Here is a 20,227-nt window from a genome sequence, read left to right as displayed (position 1 = left end):
GATCTGGGGCTGGAGAGGGAGGAGAGAGCCCCAGAGCTGGGCGCGAGGCTGGCGGGACCCAGAGCCTCGGTGACTTCTCGGGTGGCGACGATGGTGGGACACTTCCCGGTCCCCCAAAAGGAAGGGGTGGGGGGTTGAGGAAGGCCTGGCGGGGTGGAGGAGCAAGGGGCAGCGGTACGCTCGAGGGGAACAGGCTGGGAGCACTCCTGCCAGGCAGCCCCAAACACAGAGACCGGGGCCCCACTCCCCAGGCAGGGGCGGCCGGGGGGGCCTGGCAGTCCAAGAGGCAACACGGCCCCTGGAGGACACAGTGTCTGTCAGGGCTGGCTTCCACTGCCGCCTCCTAGATCAGCTTCTCCTCCTTCTGCGATGAGTTCAGCTTCTCCGTCTGTCTCTCATCCTCTGCCGCTGCCGCCTCCTCCCCTGTCTCCGGCTTCCTGCCTGGGGCTGGGGTGTCCGCGGCGATGGTCCCCAGGACTTTGGTGCTGTGCTCCTGAGCTTTGGCCCTGAGGGCGGCAATGCTGTTTTCTCTCAGTTCCTCCTGGGAAATGGTGGTTTTGGGATCCGGGCCCCTCTCTTCCTTGTCACCCTTGTCAAGCTTGGGCAGGGCCTGGCGCTCCACCTCCGTCTTCCTCCCCGCCTCAGCCGCTGCCTCCAGAGACTTTTTGTGCATCCCTAAAAAGAATTGTTGGTATTCGGGTTTAGAAAAGCGCCTGGGCATGGGAAAGCCATCTTGAACTGAAAACAGCAAAGATAAAGAGAGGCCAGAATTAAGGAAAAGCAGAAACCCTCGCTTCACGCAGCAGTCATGGCGAGCCGCTCGCTCTGGCCCCCGCGCAAGGGCAGCCCAGGCAAGGCAGCTTCCTGCTGGGGCAGCCTGGCCCCGGCATCCGTGGCCTCAGGGCTGCCCCCAAAGGTCTATAATTACTCTCCCCTTCATTTCTCTCTGTGAACCTAAAGCTAGCTTGTCCCCACATGGGGACGAGGGTCTCAGTAGCACAGTTGCCTGAGCTTCACCGAGGCTGGGGAAGGAGATCCCCCATTGCCTATTCCTGCATCAACCTGCTCCTCACACAACCCACCCCTCTGCCTCTCTCAGTTTCACACAGATAGAAGGACAGGACAGCCTGTCGTCAAGATGCCAGACGGGAGTTTTGGGGCAGAACCAGCCTGAAAGGTCAGAAAGCAGGAAGCAAAGAGCAGGAGCATGGGAGGGTTGCTGCTACCTCCGTGTCTGCACAGAAAACCAAGCAAAACCAGGCAGAAATGCAGCTCCCCCAGGTGCCAAGAGCAGGAGGAGGCAGCAGCATGTTCCCCCTGGGACTTGGGGCAAGGAGAACACATTTGGGGGTCCCAGCACCCCACAGAGCACCATGGGGCTGGGGGATTCAGACTGGGATGACCTTCTGCCTTGGGCAAGGGTTGGAGCCCCTGCTCCAGGACTGGGCACGAGGGGTGCTCGTGCCATGGGAGTCGAAGGCTAACACCAGCCTGAGCATGGGGGGCAAATTCCTGCCCCAGCCAGATCCTGCAGGTCAGGATCCAAGGACCAGCAGGGATTTGGGATGAGCAACCAGACCCTATTGACGAGGGCCGTTGGGGGATGTAGCGGTGGAGGGCATCGGGGTGGGGGGACCTCGCCCCGCTGCCCTCCACCCATGTTTTCGACACGGCTCTGGTTTCTTCCTCGCATCCCCCCCCCCACCTTGATCTAGACCCCTTGCCATCCCCCATGAAGGCGGCTGCTCTCTTACCCAGGAGCCAAGGGGCGCAGGACTCCATGATGCCATCCTTGGCAGACTTGAGGATGGACTCAGGCAGCGGGATGGAGTGACGCACCATGGCACCGTAGAGCCCGTACTCAGCCATCACGCTGCTCCTGCCCCAGCACTTCTCCCTCTTCCGCCATTTGGCCCGGCGGTTCTGGAACCAAACCTGGGGCGGGTGACATGGGAGGGACATGGGTTTTTGGGGGGGAGAAGGTGTGTCAGTCCCCTTCCTGCGTGGAAACACATGTGTGCTTGTGCAGTGGGATGAAGGCAGATGCGTGGATGTTCATCCTGAAAGCACTGGGACCTCTCCCCCCATGCAGCAGCCACTGGGTGTCTCTCCCTCCCTCCCTCTCTTGCAGGAGCAGCGAGGGCCAAGCGTGAGAGCAGGTCCCATCCCTCTCCGCAGGATGTAATTAATTTGCCATCGCGACGTCTTTTTCTAGTGGCTTTTGACTCTCGTGCCTGGGATTTTCTTTCATTATTTACTGGGTGTCTGAGCTGCGGCGTGGAGCTGTGGGCAGCGGTGTCTGCAGGGAGGGCTGGGATGGGGGCGGATGCTTGGGAGAGGCGGGAGAAGGGGGAAGCTGATCTGTGCGCTTCGCCCTGAATTCCCAGTTTGAAAAGCCCCTCATCTTCTCAGAAAATTGGCAGAATAATCTCTGAGCTGTGACCTGGGGGGCAACGAGCAGAGAGGCGGGCGGCTATGTGTGGGGGGGATGCTCGCAGAAATCTATTAGCGCTCTCTCTCCTATTTCCATTCCTCTTGTCTCCCTCACCCTCCTCCCTCCCCAGCTCCCCTCCCTTCCCGCCGAGCAGAGGCATCAGCTTTAGATGAAAAATTGCTCGAGGTCTATTCAGAAGGAGGCAAAGGAAGAGTCAGCCCCAGGGGCAGCCCAGGCCTGATTGAAAAATAAGTTAATTTCAGTTTGAATCGATGGGCCTCAGGCACTGAAATATCACGGGAAATTAAAGCAGCTGGTCCCCAGGGAACCACGCCATTGACCTGCGCTAATTAATGCCACGGAGTTACCAGGCACCTCTCCGAGAGGCAGCCCCTCCCTCCCCGTGGACACCCCAAACACCTCCTCATTTAACTAATTAGACTCACAGAAAATTGGGTGTTAATTTGTTTAGGATTTTTTTTTTCTTTTCTATTTTTTTCCCTCCCTTTCCCGGAAAGTACACGGCAGAATGGAAATGAATGGCGGGGTCTCGCTGGCAGATGGATGCTCGGGGTCACTCCGCAATCTTCTCCAACTTGATTGCTTGATTAGGTCGTTAGCACATTAAAAAAAAAAATTGCTTGCCGTCTGGCGCTGGCCTGATGAGTGGGATGAGGCGGGAATCGCCTGGGTAATTTATCTTTTTATATTGCAAAGAATTTTATTTCAATCTGCAGATATATGGAGGTGCCTTTGACACCTGTTTAACATTACAGAGCTGACAGCTTAACCCTCTCTTGTCCCCACCGCCCACAGCTGTGGGGGAGCTCAGGCTGCAGTGGGGAGCACTGGGGGACTGGGGCAGACCCCCAGCTCTGCCGTGGGGATCACGAGACTGATGCTGCGGAGTGATGTTGTGCTCTCAGCTGGCAAGGCAAGCTCGCCTCTTCTACCTGTGCAGACGGGAACTGCCCAGCACCGAAGCCTTACGGGGACAGAGCCACAGGGTAGGCGGGTGGCTTGCTAGCGCTGGTGACAGCCAGCCTTAGCTGTTCCTGGGAGCCTGACCAGCCCGACCTTGCAGGGAGCTCTGTGGGATGGGTGGGGTGGTGGTCCCAATGGCTGTGATCCCAGCTTCTCCCAGCAGAAGACACTGTGCATGTCAGAGGGGATTTTACAGCCAGGCTGCTTCACCACATGCCATCTCCTCTGCATGATAAACAGTCTGATTTACACTTTCATACTGCCGATATGTAACCCCTGGACCATAGATGGCTGCGAATCCACCGGGGCCTGAGCAAGGATCCTCAAGAGTGCACAGTTTCCTCTCTCTGCCTGCTCCTCCATGTCTGCGTGACACACACGGGCTTGCTCGGTCATGCAGTCAGCAGGATGCTGGCAGGGTCTCTCACTGCAGGCCACGCGCTCCTCCCACTCCCAGAGCCTGGAGGGCAGAGCTGGAGGTGACTGGCTCACTCCCTCTCCAACCTCAGCACAAATCCCTGTGGTTCCTTCTCACCCACCAGACTGGGGCGGCGGGGCAGCCACCCCCAACACCTCCATGCTGCAAGGGGGCAAGCTCAACCCACTGGGGCCAGGAGAGGGCTCCTGCCTGTTCTGCCCTGGATAAATCAGTACAGTTATGTCCCTTGCCGCAGAGCTCCTCTGTATCTCCCTTGGCTTCAGGGAGAAATTCCTGCACAACCCAAGAGCTGGTGTCTGCAAATCTGCCTTGTTGGGGCTGCAGTGACGCCTTTCTATGTATCCAGAGCGGCTTGCAGGGCTCAGCTCTGCACGGCTGTTTTTGTCACCAGTTGCCACACCTGGGATCTCAGCCAGGAACAGGTTTTTCCATCAAGTACCAAGTGGGCAACTTTCTAAACTCTCCTCAATCCTCTTTTATCCAGGGGCCTCTTCACTGATGCTTTTACCACCTCTCCCTTTCCCCTCCCTCCTGCCTTGATGCCCCAAACATCTTCCCCCATGCCTCATGCTCCCCTGCCCTTCTTCCTGGCCAGGTCTCAGCCTGCCCCAGCGCTGCCCTCTGCCACTAAACCTGCTGCCCTGGAGCATCCCCTTTCCCATGGCAGGGCCACGCAAATGCCGGAGCCAGCAGAAGCTTTGCCAGCTGACAGCCCAATTTTGACTAGAGCCGGTGGAAAATTTTCAATCAAAAAATGCTGATTCAGTCACACAGGAAAAACTGCATCTGGCCAGTGGAAGTGTAATCAAAATTATCTATGGCTTTCTTCTGAATGCTGTATTTTAATCTCGGCTGCCTAAGACATGCAAAATCTATGCTTTAAAGCCAAATGGGAAAATAAAAATGACATCAACACCTCGGTAAGATTCCCAAACCAATTTTTGTCATTTGATGGGAATTTCCTCTCAGTTTTGACTAGGAAAAAGGAAAGTTTGAAATCCTAGAATTTCTAGTAGAACAGAAATCGGGAGGACTGACCATCTTGATTTAATACCAGAAGCCAGATCTTCATCTCAGGCATGAAATCAAGTTAAACCAATGGTGCTCAATACTGAATATTGCTGGGATCAGACCCCAGCCCAGCACCTCTGCCACAAGCCTGTCCCAAGGAGCACAGAGGGAAGAGCTCCAGCATGGCACTGGCAGCCCCCACGACATTTCAGATCAGCAGAATTATTCCCCATGGCCCGTTCTCGGGATTTGGCCCTCCTTCAGATGGCTCCATCGGTGGGAATTTCTTCTGGGAGAAGATCTCACTGCTTTCTTCAAATTTTTTGACACGTTACCAAAATTTTCCTGTGCCTTGATTCTGAGCTGAGTTTTAGTAATTCTGAGGTATTTTTGGCTGTGTTGGTACCTCAGCCACAAATTCAAATATGCAGTTACTTATTATTGGCACCTCACTTTTCCTGGAGAGGGTTTCACCCTTACACTTACATTTACTCGCAGTTTTGGTATTCTGTGTCTTCTTTGGCTGCTTGTTGTCTTTGCTTGGAGATATCTACTCTACAATTTCTTCCAGCTCTGTAAAATTCAGTCTGCTTCAAGCAATGTTTAGGTTTGTCCACATTTCCTCTTGCCCCTTCCCATCACGTGGATTGGCTCAGCTTTGAGAAATACTTTATTAACGTGGCTGTGTACCATGCACCTTCCTTCTCACTTGCTTTCATCTGGTTCTCCATTGCATAGCCCAGGGTATGGTGAAAAGATTGTGTTTGTCCTTTCACACTTCACAAGCAGTGATGAAAACCCCTGATTAATTTTAGACTGTAGCATGTCAGATGTTTGTGCAAAGCTATCACAATCTGACGCATAGAGGTGTCTTTTGGACCAATGTGCTACATCTTAAGATGATTTACAGCTTTTTATTATCACATGAGCACCCTCTGTGAAACATAGGAATCTTGTTCCAGGAACCCTATCCTCAAAAAATGGACAACAGAGTAAAGAGGACAGGTTCGTCTTGCATCCTCCAGCTGCGTTAGCATCTAAGTTCAGCCCGTGCGTGCACGTTTGCTGTTCAGCAGCCCAAAGCCCTCTCCTGGGAGGCTCTTGAGGCTCCACAAGTGCTGCCCTTGGCCCACCAAGGGATCTGGGGTGGTCACTGCCGTGGCTGAGCTGGGAGCAGCAGCCAAGCATGTCTCTGACAAGGCTGCCAGACACTCTCCGTGCGCCGGCAGCAGAATGAGACAATGCTCACTGTACATTGCACACTGCAAGTTGGGTATGCCTGCACACCCTGCAGAAACTGCAGGCTCTTCCATATCCATGGGTCTTGGTCCTCTAGGCAAGACCAAAACCCATCACCTTGCAAAACCTGCTCTCAATATGAAACAGGCAAAGAGAGGGTGGTAACATAACACCTCACTCAGAGAGGATCTGCCCATCAACTCAATCCCTATCATTTGGTCAGAGCTGAGCATCACACACCCAACGGGCACATCACACTGACACTGGCTCCTCCAAGAGCAGCCACAGTCTATGAACCAAGATAGCAGCAAACGCCAGTGTCATCTCCTGGATCCTTGTTCCACATGTCCATTCTTCTGAGGCCCCCTTACCAAAATCAGCAGTATTGCAAAGCCTTATAAATGGGGATGTTTCTAACCTTAATCATCATCTAATTCTCACCCTCAGTGCCCACTGGCCAAAGCAGTAAAAGTTGAGGCACTCTGTGCTCGACCGCAGGGTTGCAATGTTTTGAGTCAAGACTGGCAAGGTTATTCTTGCCAGTTTTCTCCTCTGAATCACAAATAATGACTGATACTTCTTTGGATTATTGATGATGCAGAAGAGCAAATTGTAGTAGGAGGAATCTCTCATTTTGCAAAGGGACGTGAGACTCAATGTGTCCTTGTTATCCGCATTCATCATATTAGTTAGTTTGTTTACCTAATCAGCTCCTGAAACATTGTCTGCTAAAGAGAGAAATCTCCCAGAGGTTGGCCATGAGCCAGGAATCTGAATTAGCAAAGGGATATTTTAAGGCATCTAGGGTGTTACTGTGTATTGTTTCAACCTAAAATTTTCACATGATTACACTCATTTTCTTGGCTGCTACTTTCCAAGCTGGGGCACACAGACAGGAGAATTGGTAGTGGCCTTTTTTGTCTTTCTAATAAAAAAATGTTATTTTCCCTGCCCAAGCATTCCTCATCTCTTAAAGGAAAATTCCAGGCTAGATAATGAGGATTTTTTGCTTCACCAAATCTCACATACTGCATTTCAACGCAGGTCTTTCAAGTAACAAGCTTTATGGGGCACAAGATGGTCCCAGCCCAAAGCAGTACATGCTGAAATGTCCACTAGATGGCCACAAGCAAATGCTTGTCCACACATGCACAGACACACAGACACAGACACACAGACACACCAGCACTTGCCCCACCAGCACATGCCTTTGCCAGGCTGCGGGGAGCAGCTGCACACGGCTGTTGGCAAACCAGCAACAAAGGCAAGGGACAAAATCCCAAGCCCCCCCAGCAGCAACGCTGAGACCATCTCCCCCGTCCCTAGACTAACAGGCATATCTTCTTTGCTCTCTGACAGTTCCTCTGGTGCAAACCTTCAGCTTTGGGGAGCCGAACTGTCGCTCTGTATGATCCCTGCAAAGAAGCCATTTCTGATACTGAGCTCTTCAAGTGAGGACACAACAGAGAAACCCTGTCCTGCCCAGCCAGGCAGCCTGGGAGCTTTCTGGACTTCTCCTGTGACATTGTCTTGGGTTGTAATTCGCTGTCATGGTCCCACCTGACGTGATGGTGCTGATGGCTTTCTGACCCATACTCATGTCCATCCAGCACCACACTCTTCTCCCAGGGATCCAGCCATCTTGGGCTGAACAGTGCAGAAGCTGAACTTCTCATGTTCATCCACCAGATCTCTTCCCTCTGTGGCATTTACTGCCGTGGGAAACACCAACACCCTGCAGTTGCTTACCTCCCTTTCCCCACCACACTTCCCGGGCTGATCCTGTCACCTCACTGTATGCACGGCAAAGCACTGGCACAGAGAAGCTCTGTTTCTCAGTGCAAGCACTTCACACCTTTGCCTGCATACTGCCTGCATACTACTTTCCCCTCTCCTAGTCTAGAAAAACCTGGTCAGGCCTGCTATCCCCCTCATAGCAGAACGCTGGTCCTAAAATCATGCCCAGCAGCATACCTGTCACTTCGCCACTTGACGCCTTTTGGTGGGTCCAGCTGCAGACCAGAGAACACCTCCAGCTCACCTCCATGCCCGGGGCCCTGCTGCCAGCTCAGCACTCAGTTCCTCCTGACAACTACACATCTCCCTTTCTACATTCTTCCTTTCCAACCCAAGACTCTACAACGAGAGTAGTCAAAATGAAAACCTCCTCTGAAAAAACAGGGATGTCCTCACCCTCTTATCAGACAGGGCTGGTGGCCCTGGCTGGGTTCAATCTGGGTTCAATCTGAACACTGCAAAGAACTGCCTCATATCTTCCTCGGAGCATGTCCCCACCCGCACTCATGGGCCCTGGGGCTTTATAATTAATTGCCATTGGGTCCTGGGGCTTCCCTGAATCCTGCCCCTGTAGCGATCACCCAGGAAACCTTCCTGTCCTCAGGCTGCTGGTGGAGACTGCACCACTTGTGTAAGCTGGAAACAGTTTATTGCTGTCTTTTCAAATGTAATGTCAAAATTATTGGCACTGTTTATGGTGACATCACTTTCTATGGCTGGTGTAAAGTGGGTATGAAGTTAAATGAGAGCAATAAAGGTTGCACATGGGCTGCATCGCTGATTGCAGGACTCATCATCCCTCCTTTTACTAAACACTAGGAAAGAGCTTTCTGAGCTCACATTAGAAAGAGCAATTCCCGTACATAGCATGGCAAGAGCCCTTCCTGGTAATAGCTGGAGTCATGTCTGACCCATTCGGCTAACAGGTCCAACCAGACGTACTGAGAGGAGCTGTGAGACGGTACTCATCCCTCTTGAGCAAAGACATGATGGGTCATCCAAGCTTAGCTCCTCTAAGCTAAACTAGTGCAGGGCACACATTGAATACGGGCTCAATACGGCACTCAGCAAAAATGTACATGCTATTACCATGCCCCGGGTCCTGCAGGCCAGGCCTGCCTCTGAATCCTGCTCTTAAAAGCACTACGTGAGCCAAGTATAGCTACTTGTTGCAATTTATCTGACTTATGCAGCCAAAGCTGTAAAATCCCTCTTGACCAGGGGACATGTCTTAAGCTGTGTCCTCTTGGCGGATCTGGGGTTTTCACCTAACCTTGCCACCTCATGTGGCGACATGTTTTCTCACTTGTTGTAACCTTCAAAAAGTGGAGAACTTCATCAGGTGCAGGGCTCCCATCTTCCCCAAAGGAAAACAAGCGTTCACACGATGTGCATGGTGGGTATAGTGAGATCAGTGGTTCAGCACACACTCCATCTGTGTAACACATCTGCACAGCAAATGCATCCCTGAGACATTGACTTCGTCATGGCCAGACCATGATGCCAGCTGACCAGCAGCTTAGCTGGAGCTACAGCTCCATATAGGCTGCCAGATGCTGGGACATGGCAGATAAACATCCGAATTCCTCTTTTCCTAACATGCTGATCAAAAAACAGGAAAACAATCAGGGTCATGTGTGCACAATAGTCGCAGGAAAGCTGGCAAGAGTGCGCCCATCATCCTAGTCCACACAAACCCAGGAAGAGATTTGTCATCGTCACAAAGGGTGATACTGCACAGCCATCCTTTGGGTGCTTACAATGCCTGGCTCCATTAACCAAGCTGCTATCCTGCCTGTATAACTTCATTTTGCCTCCTTTTCCCCCGCTAATACTGCTCTGCAAGTCCTTTGGCACAGAGGAGACCTTACCACAGGTCTTCACAAACATCCATATGCAATGCACTCTGTGAACATGAGGGGACACACCGTATTATCACCTTCATGTTAGACCACGGTGAGTCAGGGCACCCCTGTCACATCCCCTTCATGATGCGTTTCAACGGGCACCAAAATCAGAGCTTGGGACGCTAGCCTTCCTCAGAGGCTGTGGAGCACTGCCTCTGCTCTGGGGCTGCCCCTTGCACGTCAGAAGCAGCTGCATGTTTCCCTTTCCTTTATCAGTACACACAGAATAAAGGGCAAAGGTGTGCTCTGGCTTTCTCCAGAAAAAAACATAGGAGCCAGAGGCTGTGCACCAGCAGGAGATGGTGTCTGCAGCACTACCTGGTGCCCACTGTTTCCCGAGATAAGGCTCAAGCCCATCCCTGCTTGCATGGGGACAGCCCGCTCTACTCCTACCATGTGTCTGCTCCTGGTTCTACATGTTCCTCAGCTCTGTGTACCCTTAACCTTCTTTGGGTAATTCACAACTCCAGAGTTTTCACATGACAACTTACAGCTGCAGAAGACTCGTGTTCCAGGCACTGGCTGCTGCTGTGCCACTGACGCCTGCAGCCAACACTGTCAACTCGGGCTAGTGCACAGCTAATGGTGTGACCTGCAGAGCTGGCAACACGCAACCTGCTCGTGGATGCTGCTCGCACCAGGGCAGCACATCCAAGCTCACCAGGATATTCCCAGGTATCCCCCATGCTTAGTCCACCCAAGCTAAGAGACCCTCCCTCAGTTGTCACTTAGCCACTGAAGCCTTGATCTCAGTCATGGTCATCATTAAGCTCAACAAGTTGATCCAATCAACTAACAAATGGCAGGGTGCTGTAGTGACAGTCATGGGGGACTGCGAGGTAGAAGGATGGCAGTGAAGCTAAAGATACGGAGGGACCTAAAGATATCAGAAACACCTGATGGACATAAAACAAGTTATCTTGGAACAGACATCACCGGCACGTCTGGCTAAGAGCAGTGACCAGCTCAGATACTCATCATATGCATTTACATGGATGGGTTGGCTAGACCCTTCCAAGGCATTGTTTCCCAACAACACTCACAGTTCACTGGGTGAGCCAAGCAGTGCCTTTAGAGAGGAAAGGGCAGCACGGATGAGACGGTATTTCCCCCAGTGGCATACCCTGCAGACCCCGCAGCCGCAGGTGAGCCAGAGCTTCCCAGAGGCATGGGTGGGCAGCCTGGCTGCACTGGCCTGGCTGAACAACATGGGTACGGGCTAACCCAGCCTGGCAAAGTGCTGCTGCTTATCCTGCTCCCAGGGCAATGCCACTCAGAGTAGACAGAAGAGCACCTAATGCCTTCTCACAGCCTCTGATGAAGGTGGTCTCTGGAAGCCACCTTTGCTGTAGGATATTGTAGCAACAGTTTGTCCTCCAACTCAGTTCCTCTTTTCTGCTCCACAGAAGGACCTGCCTGCCTCACGTGTGCGGAGATCAGGGTCATCTGTATGTCTGTTGAGGACTAGACTTCTCAACACTGCACAGGCCTGCACAAAACCTGGCCCGCAGAACACCCACAAAGAAGGGCGACGAAAAGGCAGAGGATGTTTGTGCTGCCAGAGAAGAATCAGAACAACTTGCTGAGATCTATCTGGGTAAAAGATAAATACTATAGAGCAAAATAGATCCATTAAGAAATAAAGGGGAGAGTAAATTAACCGTGTCTCTAAAGTGCCTGTGTTATTGAACTGTTAAAAAAATCTCTATTCGAAGTCAGGAAAGGAGGAAAACTTTATAATAAAGGGTCATTAAAGGAAAACCTGAACACACAACCATCAGCTGGTCCCCCTGCCAGACATCCTAAGGCTGGAGGGGAATTAACTATTGAACTTGCTGAGCTGCCCAATTATTTTTTTAAAAATCAGTTGTGAAAAACTGCAGTGGTATCAGAAGAGAGAAAAGAAAGTTCATCATTAAAAGAGGGAGTGAATGCAAGTGTTCCCAGCACAGGGATTTAGGGTAGCATTTCCAGAAAAGCTTAAGTGATCAAGGAGCTGCAGTGCCTAAGCTAACTCAGAGAAGTGTTACCCTCAACCTACTGTTGTTAAGAAAATAGGGGGATAAATGTGGGGAAGAGTTGTCACAGCCTGGCATTAAGCCTGCAGAGCCATTCCTCATTCTCCTGGCTGTGACGGGGAAAGTCTCTGCCAAGGCACTCCACAGCAATGGGCTACGGCATATTTCGTTGCCTGCCCGTTTTTCCTCTTGCAGGGAGCTTAAGTGCCCCAACACTTGAAGGTATCTGACCGTCAGTAATGGTGTCTCCAAACCATGGAGAGAGCAAGGAAGGAGCTGTCACCACAAAGCCCCATTTCCCTCCCGATACTGTGGAAGAGCACACCAAAATCACACTGTCCCTTATGCTGTGACAGCCATAAACATCTTGCAAGGAACAGAGCAGAAGGCAAGGACAGGCAAGTTGGGTTTTATTTGTTTTTCTGTCCCATTTAGAAAAGTGGCTGCAGCAACCCAGGAACTGAACATAGAGGGATAAAAAGGTACCCGGGTACACAAAATATTCACACCTTTATGTCCATCTCTACACTAACCTTTTCAACTGCACCTACAGCCCCAGCTGTACCAGGGTAAATCCCACAAGCTGGGCAGGCAACCTGCATGGTCTAGCAACAAGCAGGAGAGACCCCACTTCACAGTAAGCTGAAGAGATGTTCCTGGCCCTCCATTTTCCCTCCTGTCTCCTGCCACATTTTCTTCCTCTGTCCAAAGGCATGCGGTTAAGACTTTTCAGACAGTAATCCCTTTGGGAAGGCTTGCCTGGGCCCCTGCTCTTGCTCATCATCCAGCCCCTCTGTTTGCAGCTCTGGTAATTAACTTGTAAACGAAGTTCTAGCACATGGACTGAAAACGGGCCATAGATAAAGGGTAATGAAAACACTCCATTACAGAAAGGGCCAAATTAAACAACTCTTAATTGAAAAATGGAAATGAATATGAATTTAGATCAACTAAACAAGATTGTTATTGAAGAGGCAGCAAAGTGGATGAACTCCTCACATATCAATTAAAGACATGGAGGCAGAGATGCACCATACGCCATGAGAAACACTCATAATAATATTCTCACCAAGCCAGTAAGTTTGATTAGTTTTATTACTCTCACTTGTACACTTCCTACATTTCTAAAAGCATAGGGGAAGTTAATGACACTTATCTGCTACCACACTGCCGTGGCTTGCCCCAGTGCTCAGGAATTATTGGCAAAGGTAGCCAGTACTAGCTGCTCAGCTCTGTTTCATTATTAACTTCTTGCAGGGCTTGCAGGCTTCTTTAAAAAAAATGAAGATATTTAAATGGTTAGCTCACACAGCAGCACCACTTTCAGCTTCTCCATCACCTTGGTAATCTACCTCCAACCGCTCTAATTGCTCTGGTGATTTCCCTCCAGCTACATGATCTCCATGAACATGCTGCATAGAGATACAGGTGGGAGCCTGCTGGCACTGTGCCTCATGCTGGTCTTTCTCTCTTCTAAGAGTGAGAGTCACCCAAAGTTTTAGCAAGAATAGACAGGTCCTCACTTATTGAGAGCAATAATGACAAGGATAAGCTTAGAAAAACCAACACCACCACTACTTTCTGCAGCACTAAGAAATCCCTTGGCAGCCATTCCAGGCACAGATTCAGGAAAGGTCAGCAACTGCATGGAGCAATCACCCCCATTCCACAGTTACACCGTGGGATTAGGACTACAATTCAACGCTCTGCAGCAAGCAGGAAAAGCTGGCAGGAGGGGAAGAAGCCAGGGCTGCATAAAGCCAATTTTTCATTCGTACTTTCTATCATGTTTCTTGAGGGGACTCCGTGGGTTCACTCCTGAGCTCCTGCTCAGTGCAATACAGGTTCCTCAGGCCTTTCCAAATTACATTCACCTCTAAATACCGAACGTGTTTGCAAAACTGAAGCAGGGTAAGCCTCTTGTTCTGGAAAAATACTCTTGGTACGAATGCTTCCCTCCAAATGACCACGCCTCCCGATTCCTCCATCCCCATCAACTCCTAAAGAGCTACACAGTGATACTGAAATGTGTTAATCTGATAGCAGCTAAAACAATACATTTTCAATTAGAGTTTTAGTTGGCTTTGTTTTGGTTTTAGCCAAAATTGACCTCTTAGCTGCCTGAGGAAGCTTGCTGAATACACAGACAATCCCCACTACTCACACATGGCACCAGCGTCTCCTTGGGGTTCTTTTTGCTTACATGAGCAATTTTATTTGTCCCAAAATTATTCATCCACATAATTACCACACAATCATTTAACAACAAGAACTGACAAGTTTTAGCACTCTTATTCTCTTTTTTAATTGATTAGTTCCTTTAAAAGGTGAATCTAGTTTCCCCATAATGGCAGTCAGGATCTTATTTTTTGGAAATACTGAACTGATTAATTGATTTGTTTGATCAGTAGGAGACATACTGTAATGACAAACATACTCAGCCATTTCAATAATCCCAAATCAAACTATTACTGAACTTTAATATTGTAGATACTGGTGTTTAAAGTTTGGAACTGTCACATATTAATAAATTTAGTAGGGATAACTTATCTAAAATCTACACATTACACTTAAGAGTATCTGTTATGAGAAACACACTGATTTAAGTCAGGTGTCAGAACACTTGTCAGCTTGAGGCCATTTTGAATACTTCAAGTTGTCTATTAAGGATGTACTTCCCCGCAGGAATCTACTTACCTCACCTGGATTTTACAGAATGGTCTGGGTTTATTCTAATAGCAGCACTTCAACTCTTCTGAATATTCTTTCAAATACATTGATTAATGTAGTCTTTTTCAAGTATCTTGCAAAATGGCCACAGTGACATCTGGTCTGACTTGTGCAAGGTATCTCACTAGGAAAATGAAATTCTTTTCCGACGTTGCCCAACGGGAGGATGCTCCTGTTCCTTCCAGGAGCAGCCAGCTCAATATAGGAGCAAGATGCATGCAATGTGAAAGAGTGCTGCCTTGAAAAAAAAAAATACATGTTCATCTTCTCTTTAAATGGAGGATTTGAATATTTTTTCCTGAATTCAATGTTCTCTCAAACCAATAACTTTCTTGGCCTCTGATGGCTATTTGTAGTGTTCTGCTGATGGTTTTACACGCAAGCAGTTCCTATATATCATTCTTTCAATTGCGCTCTTTGAATTTCACTTTCTTATTGAATTTCATAGGTGATTTACTTTCTCTTTGGCTACTACCTCCTGAGAAATAATTCCATGAATGAAAATAAGGGGTAGATATCACTCTTAGGTGTGGATCCAGTGGGAACCCACATGAAATGCTGTAAAAGTCCACAGCATGCGATGCTCACAACAATCTTAGAAAACACTTTCATTAATGACCTACAAGAGGGAGAGGACAATGTTGAAAGATGGGAGGAACTGCAAGCTACAATGAAAATGCAAAAATATAGAGCTCCCTTGAACTGTTAGAAACTCATGCAAGGGAAAAAAAAACCCAAGTACATGAAATTACAAATATTATGAAGAAGGAAATAAAGATTCATTGTCAGCTGTCTCTTCCAAGGGGCATTAAATGATGCTAAAAGATTCAAAGCAAGATTTACTTCACTCGTGCAGTTCTGCTGCAGAACTTCTTGCTGTGGGATATTAAGATATTTATATGTGTCCAAAATCCCAGGAGGCTGTCAAAGTACTCAGTAAGTATCACTAGATAGCTGCCCTGCTCTCATAGTCTTCTCTAACATCCACCTCTTGCCAGTGTCAGAGCTGGTAGGGCCGTTATTATGTTTGTTAGCCAAAGTTAATAAAATGCCATATGAAACCCAGAACACTGAAGGGAAAATCCTGAAGATAAAAAAAATCTGTCTAAAAAAAGCTTGAAGTGACTGAATTAGATAAATAGAAAGAAATAAATATGGAAGCAAGTAGACCAGTGCTAATCCGAGGCTGTTTCGGCAAGGACTCAGAAGTCCAGCTGAACTGGTGTGAACACACCCGGTGTGCAGCTGTAGGCACGTGGTCCCTTATCTCCAGAAAGACTGACAGGCAGGATGGGCTTCACAGAAGAACAACCACATGATTAAGGGACTAGCATGTGATTCATGAAGAATGATTTAAGAAAAGATCTTCACAGCTTGCTTAAGCAATGATGAAAACCAGAAGTGACAGCCAGGAGAAGAAATAGCTTAGATTTATTTAAAGAGTGTAAACTTCGTAACAAGAGGGAAAGAATTAGGTTCATACAAAAGGGGCTGAAGTTGAAAAGTAACATGAGGTGAAATATCAAGAAGCATGACCAAGGTTGGGAATCATCTTGTCATGGCTTGTGACACACAAAAAAGTATGGACGAGGAAACTTCAGAGAATATGTGGTAAGGGACAATCGGGTGCTGACCCACTGGAAAGATGAGGGGTGCTCGGGACTCCTACGTGACCCTGATGCTCACCCTGGCAGGGTGCTCATGCTCTCACAGAACAGATGCCACAGAAATTCTGCTGTTTCTCATGATTTCCCCTTTCATGGTGAGCAAAAGTGTTACTCACAAGCACTTTCTCCTGGAATACATGTGCCATTAGTAATACCTGATGTTCAGAACAGCCACACCACGGGCTGCTTCTGCTGTCCAACTCTAACCAGATCTCTAGGGCAGAGGGGTCACAGTAAGGAGCAGTCCTAGGTTTAAAAACTCTGCAGTACAGGAAGAGTAGGCAGTTGTTCATTAGCCAGCTGCAGAATGACATGCTGGCAGCAAGTCAGTGACAGCTAAGATTCGTTAGCCACTATTTCACTTCCAAATCAGATAAAACACTGGGACTCCGCGCTAGAAGGATACTCCAGATGCTGAAGCAGTACAGGCAGCATCCAGCTCTGCACTGTCTACCATAACATCTCCCTCTGCCTCACCCATAGTGAAGGCCCTCAGCTCTGGCCAGAGAAATGGTGCCTCTGCGGTTCAACATATACTGTGCCACTAGACGAACCTCTTCCTTGAAAAGGCCCTTCGTGGGAAATCAAAGGATCTTCTTTCCAGCCCAGCATCAGATAGTGGGTGCAGGCAACACTAAACTCCCGACAGGTCTCTCCCCTCTTGACCTGGTGTCCTACAGGGTCACAAGGGGAGAAGTGACCCTCCAGCCAGCTCACTCTCTCTAGAGGCAAAGCACTAGGGCCTGTTGCTCAGAGCAAAATTGTAATGCGACAGGTAGGATTTCAGATGATGAGCCATTATTTCTGAAGACCAGTGGAAATCCTGTCAGCATGCAGGTTATCTACAAGCTGTTAGGTCAGCAGGAGTCCTGCCAACACAACAGGGTAAGAAGCACAACTTGCTTTTATAAAAATGTCACTCTTGATTGAGCACAAGAATGAGGGCGGTGAGGGGTTCAGGACTGAGGGAAAAAGGGCTGTACTTTTGTTTGGGAGGATCTCCCTGTCCCTGCACAGCGTCATGCCTCAGCAGCTTCCAGCATCAGCGTTATCTTGCTAAGTGCCCTCTGAGCTACCTTCCAAACCCGCGAGGGAGCAGCCTCCTGGGCCGTCTCTTTAGCGAAGAAAGAGCACAGGCTAAAGGAACAGATCGGCGGGTGCTAGGCATGCGTGAGGGACTGAGCAGAAGGAGGAACCAGGGAAACCAGGACCCTCCCAACACAATGTAGCACTCAGGCCAGTGCCTCTTGTAGAAACTGCTATGCACCAGCCACAGAGGCGGCCACCGCCACTGTGCGGAGGGCCAGTTTAACTGCAGCCAGCCAAGAAACATCACCTGCACCAGCAAAAACGGGTTCAAGGCTTGACCATTACAGCCCTGTGCCCTGTGCAGCAGCCTGGCGGGAGCGGGGCATGGGGAGGAGGGAGGCAGCAGAAGCTGCTGGAGTCCACCCTTGTGAACGTCGTGTTTGGTCTGTCTAAGCACATTGTGCCTCCCACGCTGTGCACAGCAGCTCTAAGTCTTCTCCGGCTTTTTGGGCTGTAATGATTGCTTGCGTACTGGCTGCCATGCACGCCAAAGGCTGGTGCTGGCACAGCCCTGTGGCTCAGACTTCTCCTTACCGCCAGAGGATTCACCACACAGCAGCGATACTCCACACAGCCTTGTTCTACCTCCTCACAGTGGCACAACAGGACTGGCATGCAATTAAACCCCAAACATTAAAAATCATTAACAAAAAATTATCCCCAGAAACTTTCAGGGAAGCTTCACTTGAGGAGGCCAAAGCAGTGAAAGTGCAGAGACGGTGCAAACACCTCACTGGGTCTCACCCATCATTCCCACACTGTGGTCCTAGCTGCCTGCGACATCCCTGCGCATCCTCCTGCCCACACAAATCCTCCCACACCGCCCACCCAGACCCGCTCTCCAGGAGGCTCTCTTCTTGCCTATGCCACCACGACCTTGAAACACTGCAGTCTTTCCTTGCACACCAGCTCCCCTTCAAGGATTTAGGATTCCCTCTGTTATACACACCCTGAATCACCGGTGCAACACGTGTTGACACGTACAGCACATGTTGACATACAAACACCAAATACCAATCTGCCAAGAACAGCTGATCTGGCTACCTACTCATCGAGAGCAGGGGAGTGGACAGCCTGGGGAGGCTTACTGAGAGCAATATCAGCCTTCCCAATGCCGCTACCTTTTCTTCAGGGAGGGATGAACATGGCTGAGAGGGGCAGGATAAGAGGGTCCAAGAGATATGATTACCTGTATCCTGTCTTCTGGCAACTCTGTTTTCATGGCCAACATCTCTCTAGCATATACGTCAGGATAGTGGGCCTCATTGAAGGCCTTTTCCAGCTCCTCCAGTTGGTAGGATGTGAAGATTGTCCTGAGGGGAGTAAAACTCTTTGATCAAAAAACATAAGAAGAAGCAGCGAAGATGAAGAATCAGAGAAATGGACACAGAAGCTACAGAAACCTGGGTAACCTGATAACGCGTAGCTTTTCCCCCCATCTCCTGAGTTTCTGTACACAAAAGGTCAAGTGCCAGGGTGAAAGGAGAACCAGAAAATGCCAGAAGACAGCACTTTAAACAGTTACAAATCACCCTCCCTTTAGTGACTTCCCTCTGGAGACGGTCCCTCCCCAGCAGCGAGCACCCGCAACCAGCAGCGAAGGCAGCTGCTCTTACATCTCAGACCCTGCTGCCTCTTGTGAGGATCCCGGGGATGTCCCTATCCCTCACCCCGCCTCTGACAGGAGGGTGCACCCACCCCTGGCCTGGCTTAAAACCACCCCCCTCCTCCTCTTGAGGTGAGGAGAAACCTCCAGAGGTTTCTTAACCCTTTGATAGTCACGCCGAGACAAAGCAGCATCCCCTCAGTACCCCACCTGGAGAGGTGCTGAGCCCTTCCCTAGCTGTTGGTCCTTAGCCTCTTCAATCTCCTCGAGCAAATAATCCTCCCCTGGAGCCCCAGCCCTCAGCTGAATCCTTCAAAGGTTTTATCCATTCTGCTCCCCACTGCTTTTCACCAGTCCTTCCCTACGAGAGCCAGTGCCAGCTCCCTTCCTCTGCCTTTACCCTGGTTGCTTCCACTCCGATATCCCATTAGCTGCTCCCTGCCAGTTTGCATTACCCCATTATCCTCTGGAAATCCTCCTGGATCGCCCTGGGTGGGCACCAGCCCAACCCGCCTCTGTGCAGCCAGTTCTCAGCTCGGGACAACCAGATTGAAAAATCAGGAGCTGGAAAGCCGAGACGGATGAAAGCCCTTCCCCAGGGGATGGATGAGAGGTCTCGGACCGCTTGCACTCCCCTGAGGGTTAAAACTCCTACCCTCCAACTCCCCCGGTACACAAAACACAATTTTCGATAAAAACTGACAACACTCCAACAGCAAAAACACCCCCAACAAATTGCACCTTTTGTTCAAAGTAAATGTATAAATATATTATCAAACTAAGAAACATGTAGCTCCCAAATGGGGGAAGGAAAGAGGAAAAAAAAGTCTTTTTCTAAAATACATCCAAATTTCAGAAAAGCCCTACAATTCCAGAGAGCATAAACAGAAAATCTCAGAAATATCCTCCGCTATTCAGAATCAAAAGGATTCCACCGGATCGATAACATTACTAACAAAAGCAGCATGCAAATGCAAGGCACCTGCCTGCAATCAGATCCTTCTTTAAATTCACTCCTAAATCCATTCTCTTTTCAAACAGTTTTCCTTCAGCTCCAACAAATCTGTGAACTCTAGGGACAGCAGAGGCACATTAACTCATGTATTTTCTCTCTCTGGGACCACAGGAAAAATTATTCCAATTTTCATCCAGTTTAGATTTCAAGCATTCTGCTCCACCCTCCTCTGACCAGAGTGCCGAAGCCCAGCAAGGCTCACTGGTGGAAGGGTTTTGCCTGACATTCAGCTGAAGTTTTCCCCTTTTAGCTCTCGTCCCTGGGTTGCCCCTGTCTCTTTTGCAATACACA

At 49.5% G+C, this 20,227-nt stretch overlaps 1 protein-coding gene across 1 annotated transcript; it reads right to left on the bottom strand.

Annotated features, from left to right (window-relative positions):
- Positions 1 to 301: 301 nt before the first annotated feature.
- Positions 302 to 18,628, bottom strand: VSX2 (visual system homeobox 2; the record flags this gene model as incomplete). The annotated part of the gene is made up of 3 exons (XM_009572045.1): positions 302 to 675; positions 1,755 to 1,935; positions 18,505 to 18,628. Coding segments are annotated over 3 exons (637 nt in total), but the record flags the coding sequence as incomplete, so codon positions are not given.
- Positions 18,629 to 20,227: the final 1,599 nt, after the last annotated feature.

The sequence above is a fragment of the Fulmarus glacialis genome, unplaced genomic scaffold, assembly GCF_000690835.1.
Source record: "Fulmarus glacialis isolate BGI_N327 unplaced genomic scaffold, ASM69083v1 scaffold12882, whole genome shotgun sequence".
NCBI classification, from domain to species: domain Eukaryota; kingdom Metazoa; phylum Chordata; class Aves; order Procellariiformes; family Procellariidae; genus Fulmarus; species Fulmarus glacialis.
This window is presented reverse-complemented; position numbering and strand designations above follow the sequence as displayed.